The sequence below is a fragment of the Hoplias malabaricus genome, chromosome 3, assembly GCF_029633855.1.
Source record: "Hoplias malabaricus isolate fHopMal1 chromosome 3, fHopMal1.hap1, whole genome shotgun sequence".
Classification (NCBI taxonomy): domain Eukaryota; kingdom Metazoa; phylum Chordata; class Actinopteri; order Characiformes; family Erythrinidae; genus Hoplias; species Hoplias malabaricus.
Genome location: NC_089802.1, coordinates 32,156,180 through 32,164,446, shown reverse-complemented (window position 1 = coordinate 32,164,446; position 8,267 = coordinate 32,156,180). Strand labels below are relative to the sequence as shown.

At 40.1% G+C, this 8,267-nt stretch overlaps 1 protein-coding gene across 1 annotated transcript; it reads right to left on the bottom strand.

Annotated features, from left to right (window-relative positions):
- Window positions 1–41: 41 nt before the first annotated feature.
- On the bottom strand, window positions 42–8,211 carry fkbp10b (FKBP prolyl isomerase 10b). The gene is made up of 10 exons (XM_066664584.1): window positions 7,784–8,211; window positions 5,297–5,442; window positions 4,823–5,012; window positions 3,859–4,004; window positions 3,343–3,532; window positions 2,458–2,603; window positions 1,854–2,043; window positions 1,508–1,650; window positions 1,061–1,224; window positions 42–499 (listed from the first exon to the last, which is right to left on the bottom strand). The coding sequence occupies exons 1-10, from the start codon at window positions 7,996–7,998 to the stop codon at window positions 308–310; spliced, it is 1,722 nt and encodes a 573-aa protein (XP_066520681.1). The 5' UTR covers window positions 7,999–8,211; the 3' UTR covers window positions 42–307.
- Window positions 8,212–8,267: the final 56 nt, after the last annotated feature.

Below are 8,267 nucleotides of genomic sequence, written 5' to 3'. Positions count from 1 at the left end.
AAAATGGCACATTATTTACTTGTTTTAAAAAATAACAATAAAAAATACAGTGCAAATACACTTTGGTGTGAAAGTTCTTCTTCACTGCAACAAAAAAAATACACATCCTGAGTTCTTTTGTTTCTGAAAGGATTTCTAGGGATCAATGTCATTATTTACCTGTAGACTGGGTAAAAACATAATTAATGATTGTACCCAGTCTATATTATTGCATATTTTTGGATTTTTGGCAGTTGCCTTGCCTCCTGCAGTTGTGTATTTGAACATCTCTCTCTCACACACACTCTCCCCTCTCTCTCTCTCGCTCTTAGAGTTCATCATGCTGATTTTCTTTCTCCGCATCTTCCTCCACTTTCAGTTTCAGCTCATCCGCAGTGATGCGTCCGTCTTTATTCCTGTCCTGGTTTTTGAACATGTCGCTGATAACGACCTCGGGGTCCTGAGCTGGTTTTAGACGACCTTTGCCTGCTGCCACCTGCTGTTTGATGAACTCCGAGAACTGGAGAGAAGAAAGAGAAAACGGAGCATAGAGACAAAGGTCAACATGGAAACTTTCATTTTCCTTCCTTTTGTTTAAGCTTGTATGTTACTTTTTTTGGTAAGAGTGTTTTATTCAAGATTAATTTGAATCCTGAAGAAATCCAAAAAAGTTAACAAACCAAATATAAGAAAGTATATAGAAACAGCTAACAGTAGGAAACTGTTTGCATGTGTGGTTTGAATGAATGGCGAGGCTATTTCTCCATATATATAAAGGGATATAAAGGGACACAACACCATCTAGTGTAAAGGATCTGTAAGTTCTAGCCCTTCATACAAAAAGGTAGTCCATCCATCCATTATCTGTAACCGCTTATCCAATTTAGGGTCGCGGGGGGTCCAGAGCCTACCTGGAATCATCGGGCGCAAGGCAGGAATACACCCTGGAGGGGACGCCAGTCCTTCACAGGGCAACACAGACACACACACATTCACTCACACACTCACACCTACGGACACTTTCGAGTCCAAAAAGGTAGTGTTTTTTTGTTTTTGTTTTTTATATAGATGTAGACCCCACCTCTTCTAAGGGGACCTCTTTATCCTGGTTCATATCCAGAGCCTGGAAGAGCTCTTCTGGATGGTCCTGCAGCCACACAAAAAGATAACCCTCGGGAACACCCTTCTGTAGGGACACCAGCTCCAGCTCGAACTTAAGCACAGCACTGCCAGGAACATCACCCGCTGAGGGAGAACAGAGAGAGGTGTTGAGTGAGGATTGACTGGGATCTTAGCTGTGGCCCATGGAGCAAAATTATTAACATGTTTAGGTTCAGACGGGAGTTGTCAATGACAACAAACTCAACTGTCCACCAGTCACAAAGGAGTAGCAAACAATGAAGAATCAAAATGCCTGAAGGTATTAGTTTATGCTCCATAGAGTGGGTCATCCAAATGGGATCGTCCATGTTTAAAAGGCACTAGGTATCAGTTTAATGTGTTTCTCTTGACTAGAAAAAAAACTCACCTCCTCTCTCTCCATGGCCCAGATGTGGAGGCACTATGATGGTTCTCCTCTCGCCCACACACATCCCCCTCAGACCTGTATCCAGCCCATCAATCACTTTATCAGCACCCAGCACCACATCCTGAGGGGCTCCGTAGTCACTCCTATAAACATGGCACCACACAAACACAGTTAATGCTTACAGCATCCGTAAAAAGGCTTGGAATGTCTTGTGGAATAAGGCTGTAATGATCACTCAACATTGTTACATATGGTGTGAGGGGTGTGATGGCTTCTTTCATTACAAAAGTCTCAGTAATTTTCGATAATATTACAGAACAATATTAATTCAGCAGCCACCACTCACGATGTGAAGAGCAAGGTGCCGTCCAGTAAAGAGCAGTTGTAGTGGTATTGGATGAAGTCATTGACCTCGCTGGAGTCGTTGCACTGCTCAGGTTTGAAGGTGACGTCCACCTGCACTGTGTCGTTTGGGTTGTGGAAGTCGATCACGTGGATATCAAACACCAGCACGGCAGAACCAGGGATGTCTTTACCTGAGAGAGTTCAAAACAACAGTCATGGGCTAGACATTGTGATGATGTGTGAATAACATCAGTATCGGAGGATAACTGCTTTAAAAATGATCACCATCAAGAGTTTTCACCAGTATCTCAAACTTAGATTTGATTTTAGGCAAAAATATATATTTATTTAGACATTTTTTATATTCAAATTGTGTCTGAATATTCCTAGATTTTTAATAAAATTTCAATGCTTTTAAAAGGATGTTATTCATTATAATGATACTGTTTAATCACAATTATTTCTTGGACAATATGTCCACCACAAAGATGTCCACCCTGACAGACCTAGATGATGTCTACTGTAATAAACTATTTTCATTTTATTTTATTTAGTCTTTTAGTTTAGGATATAGTCAGTGTTTTGAATTCATATCTTTACCGTACCTGCTCCTTGTTCTCCATATGCTAGTTGTGGGGGTATTGTGATCCTCCTCTTCTCCCCCAAACACACTCCCTGCAGACCCTTGTCCATGCCTGAGATCACATAACCCAGTCCGATGTATGTGTTGTACGTGCTGTTACGCTGGTAGCTGTGAGATATTCGAAGAAAAGAAAAAAACAAATGATTTGAGGTATGTTTTATAAAATGTGGAACAGTGCACAGTGGAGATACACATTCCCAAGAGCGCCTCTAACTCTACCTCTATCTCTCACAATTTGTAGCACAGTTTCTATTCAGTTCCTGTCTTTAACATTGAGACAAAATTTAAACAGATTATTTGTACAAGCAACGTATTGTTAATTTTTTTTTTCCCAATTGGTAAAATTCAGCAAATACACAATAGTTGTGCAGTAAAATGTGCGGAAGTGTTGACAATATTTCAAAACAAAAAAATCTAATTTCACCAAGAAAAAATACATTTATTCATGGATATGATGCTGATTTCAGATGTTTCTTGTGCCAATGCTCTTTAGCTTTTCTGAGAAATATGATATTCATTTCTAGTGAGTTACAGCTGTGATATGATTATAACAGACTATAGATATTTTACTCCAGTAGCTGAGTGATATCTGACTGTATCCGATTCTGATATCACTTTCCAGCTCTTTAAATTCATGTAGAAATAATTACAATAAATATATATTCAAATTGTTGGAGAATGTGCATTTTGTTTTGTTTGTTTTGTTCCCGCTCACATTTTATAACACACTCTTGAACTTTGGCATTAAAACAACAGCGTTAAACCCTGGCCTTGTACAAATCTGCCCCAAATCTGTGGACGCAAACGACACTGAAAAGACAGACAGATTAAAGTGTGTCTAAGTGACCTGGTGTCAAAGGTGAGCCCGTTGAGGAAGGTGCCGTTGTAGTGATAACGGATGTAGTCTCCTGTGATGGACTTTCGCGTACAGGGCTCTGGCAACTCCTGGATGTCCACAGTGATGTCATCCTTAGGGTTGTGCAGGTCCTCGAGCAGGATGTCGTACACTACTGTGGCATGGGGAGGGATTTCTTTACCTGTGGAGAGAGAGATTTGAAGCCTTGGCTCCTGCTGGACCACGCATACTTGATCTGTACATTCTGAAATTAACATTTACACAGCATGGGAAACTTAATTGACCCTAAGTCATCGAGTTACATTTATAGTGCTTTATCACATTGTACAGCAGTGTCACGAGGGTGCCATCTTCTGGGTTTAAGACGGGTGATGTATCTTGAATTTGTGAGTTAAGATAAAGATGTTTTTCTCTGTTGTAAATATTTGCATTGAACTGATGATGTATTTAACCACAGGTTTGTGTTTTGTTTACAGTGTATAAATACAGCTGTGATGAAATCTTTACCGTATCCTTTCTCTCCGAAGGCGAGGAATGGAGGGATGATGAAGTTTCTGATCTCCCCCACACACATGCCCAGCAGCCCCTCTTCCAGACCTTTGATCAGCCAGCCTTCCCCCACCAAACTGTCCATTGTCTGCGAGCGCTCGTAGCTGCGCGGGGCTCATACAAGCGTAAAGTCAACACACACAGGTCTGTGCAACGGCACACACACACAAACAAACACTCAGATGGGTTTACACACGTGGTAAAGCACCTCCAACCCTCAGAGATCAGATCATTAACCAACGCTCACTGAACCAAGTCGAGAAAATGTAGAATTAAAATGGAGGGAGATAATTAGTGGGTTCATGAAGTGATTTAGAAGTTTAAAGCACCAAAAAATGAGAGAACATTCTGGAGAATCAATATCAGAACCATTTTTAACACTAATATGTAGCAAATTTTAGTCCTGGAATTAACAAGCTTATGCTCCAAAGAGTGGGTCCCCCACATGGAGGTGGCCATGGACATCCAGGACATTAGGTGTCTGTATAATGGCAGTGTAATAATAACATGAAGGAGATATGGGCTGATTGTTCCTTTAATAATCCACCATAATCAATAAGTCATCAGGAAGATCAAACAAATTGAATCATAATCTGAAACAAACATGTAAACACTTTCACCCACTGTCTGTACAACGAATACAACAAGTACAACAAACAAGAAACAAAACCCATTAACCCATAATTAACTGCATCGACCAACGTTTAATATTAACGTCATTAAACTCAAACTGGATCTGAATGTCCCTAGTCTTTACATTAATGGAAGGTAAGGTTTTGTTATTTTTGCTCCTGGGCTCCCCTACAAGGCAGTGGGTGTTACCTACCCTCCTCCAAAAGTTACATAGTGCAGTTTCTGCAGTGCTGAACCCAGAGCAACAACAACAGAGGCCCTATTTTCGATGTTTATCAGTTTCTCTCACCTGTTGTCAAACCTGGTACCATCCAGCAGGCTGCCGTTAAAGTGGAAGCGCACAAAGTCCAACTTCATCACTGAGCGTGTGCAGTTTTTGCTGCTTTTGATGACTCTCGTCTTCACCTGGTCCGCTCTGTTAAAGACATCCAGCAGGTGCAGGTCAAACACCAGTGTCGTGTCCGGGGGAATGGTGTCACCTGACAGAGAGAGAGAGAGACTTTAGGCCACTGTTAGTCATGGTTTCAAAATCATAAATCTGAGAAAGCAACAACAAAATGCTTTCAATAACCCAAAAGCTGCATAAATATTATTAAAATTTAAATCTTTTGTTCTACATGCTTATTATTTAGTCATTGAAGGTAACATATGTGTTTAAATAAAGTGTTAAATTAATCTTAACTATTTAGTAATTCAGACCCCAAGTGCGTCTTGTCTGATCGACTGTTTTTCAGGATAATGGGGAAATAAAAAACCCTGTTACCTGCTCCCTGACTGCCGTAGGCCAAGTGTGGGGGCACCGTGATCTTCCTGCGTTCATTGATGCACATTCCCACTACTCCTTTGTCCACCCCTGCGATCTGCCTGCCTTGTCCTACCACCCCGAAGAATGGTGTACCTCGGTCATAACTGTAAAACAGGAAGGAAAAGAAGAGGCACTCAGATCTGTGCTTAGCGGTTAACAAGGGAGTGAAGTAGTGCTACTTTTAACAGTTATTAAATAAGTCAGTTTTTAATATGTTAACCTTATATGTCATATTTTACAGAATTGGATTTCGTTCTTGATTTATTACTTTGTGTACTTTGATGGTTTCCATGTAAGTCCCAAATAAAACCATCAAATTCCAAACTGAAATAATTTTTTATAAAAAATCCACTGCAGCACATTCGTCTCTGTCCAGTTCAAACTCTGTACATAATTTAAATACCATGCAAATGACTTATATATGGTTCTCTTTCTTGTGCCATGTCATATGACTTTTATTAATTTATTTATTTATTGCTTGTATTTTAGTTATCACTTCTCTTCTTACAAACATGTAATCCATGTGTAATAAATAAAAAACACACCATAGACCACACAAAGACTGAAGTTAATTATAGGCTTAAAAACCAGGGCATCAACTCATAGCCTACACACACAAACACTGCGAACACTACTCAGAGAGATTATAACGTAGGTTTACAGCCTGGCAAGGAATGAAAACAAGCATGCAAATGAAACAAAGAAAAGCTGTGTTAGACGTGTATGTATATAGAGTGTTAAATCCACAAATGAACACAGATGTGTTAATATGTTCAGGATTTGGCAGACGCTCCTATCCAGTGCAAATGAATGTTAATCATGTTACAGAAGTAAGAAACTGTAGTGCTGTTGGGAGCCTTGCCCAAAGACTCGGTCTGCCATGTTGAAGTCAGTGGTGTTACCCACTACACTACACCAAAAGCAGTGGAACCCTGCGTCTGTATAGAACATTGTTATTATATTCATTCATTCGTTCATTCATTCATTCATTATCTGTAACCCTTATCCAGTTCAGGGTCGTGGGGGGTCCAGAGCCTACCTGGAAACATTGGGCGCAAGGCGGGAACACACCCTGGAGGGGGCGCCAGTCCTTCACAGGGCACAACAACCGAGTTGATTCAATAAGTGAATCATTCATAAAAATCATTCATTCATTCATTCATTTATTGTCTGTATTCACTTATCCAGTTCAGGGTCATGGTAAGATCATTCTAAATGACATTAAAACATGACTAAAAATACATCAGTTTAATGAATGTATACAATGATGGAAAAATGTGAGACATTTTCTTAAAGAATCAGAGCTGAATCACTTGAGGTCAAAATGCAACGTACAATAAATGTTGTTGTCACTTGTAAACCTGCTAAAGAAAGCGTCTGTTTAACTTAACTGCAGATTAACCAAGACCTGTTTACAAGTCAGGTTGTTTACCTGACACTGTGGGGACTTCTCTTCCTTATGGAGAACATAAGCTGGTCCCACATCGTATATAATTTCATTTTAAAGTGGAGACATTTTACAGTTAGGATCATACTATTATGTTTATGCCTCAGGCAAGGCTAAGTCTGCACAAAATGAATGGAAGCCTATGTAATGGCCCCACTATACATGAAAACAAACTTCTGTGTTTGTGTGTGTGTGTGTGTGTGTACGTGGCATGCAAGCACACTCATCTCACACACACCGAGCCAGTATTTCTAATGATCTCTGTCCGGAGAAGAACATGTGGCTCTTTCTCCTCACATCTCCAACTCTGGAGCTTTGGCATTTTACTTTAAACCAACAGAAGAAGAGCTTTATGCACTTCACGGCTCTTGCTGGGGAATGGTGGATGTTCCAAGTTGTTTTGGGAAATGGAGTTGTGTACAAAAGTTTGGGCACATCTACTGAGAACACACTTCTGCACATTTTAGTGGTGTATCTCAGCAAAAGTGTGCATTAAAAATTGCAAGTAATTATTTAAAATGTATGTGTGACAAGAGGTGCTTAAACTCATATATTTAGAAAAAAAAGTAAAATTCCTGAATAATTAGTGAATATTTAATCTATTTTTATTTTAGACAGGTATGATTTTTCAGTATATAAAATAAAATTATAAGAAAAAATAAAGAAAACCGAAGCTGGTTTTATTGGAATTTTCCGTTCCACCTTAAATAATGCAGCTTTTATAGCCTGATTCCGCACCATTTAAGGTGGAAATAAACATTCCAATAAGAAGCCAACTTTTGATTAAAAAAATACCGAAAGGCGACAAATTGCTGCACTTTTTAATGTGGAAAAGAAAATTCAAACAATTTAACTTCAGCCAGTGGCGCAATGTCTGCATAATTTAAGGTGGAATGGAAAGTTGAAGTAAGAAGCCCGGTTCTCCCCGAGGCGTCAGAATGTGACTGAGGTAATATTTAAAGTGGAGCTTAAAATAAGGATGAACATCCAGGTCTTACCTTGAGTCAAACTGTTTCCCGTCAGTAAAAGTGCCGTTGTAGTGATAACGGACGAAATCACCATGTTTCACTTCTCTTTTACACCGTTTGGGAACGGAATATGATTCCACGACGATGTCTCCCACAGGGCCCGGGCTGCTCTCGACACAAGCCCACAAAACCAGCACCAACTTCAGCTTCACACTCAGAGACAAGCGCCGCATCTTCAAAAACATCTCCGGGCCGGAGTTAGGGCAAGGAAAACCCTTATTTACTCAGGACCCTGTGAATAACAAAGCAGAGAGTGCAGCGCCGAGCTTTACCTTTCTAACAGGTTTTCTATCGTGGAGGAAAAGACTTTATAAAGCATTCATTCTTGTCAGAGATTTTTTTTCTGAGAGTCAGAAGCCCTTCCCCTTCACCCGCTATGTGTAAACGTGGAGCTTCTCCAGTTTGGGGAAGGGGGGCAAACATCTTTACTACAGCCCCACTCACTGTGTAAACT

What these genes read in the sequence shown, in the direction of transcription:
- fkbp10b (XM_066664584.1), bottom strand. Translation starts at nt 7,998, where the DNA reads ATGTTTTTGAAGATGCGGCGCTTGTCTCTGAGTGTGAAGCTGAAGTTG. An exon ending in CTACGGCAGTCAGGGAGCAG is followed by an intron (nt 5,013 to 5,296) that starts GTAACAGGGTTT and finishes TCTCTCTGTCAG; the next exon opens with GTGACACCATTCCCCCGGAC. An exon ending in GGCACCTTGCTCTTCACATC is followed by an intron (nt 1,651 to 1,853) that starts GTGAGTGGTGGC and finishes CCATGTTTATAG; the next exon opens with GAGTGACTACGGAGCCCCTC.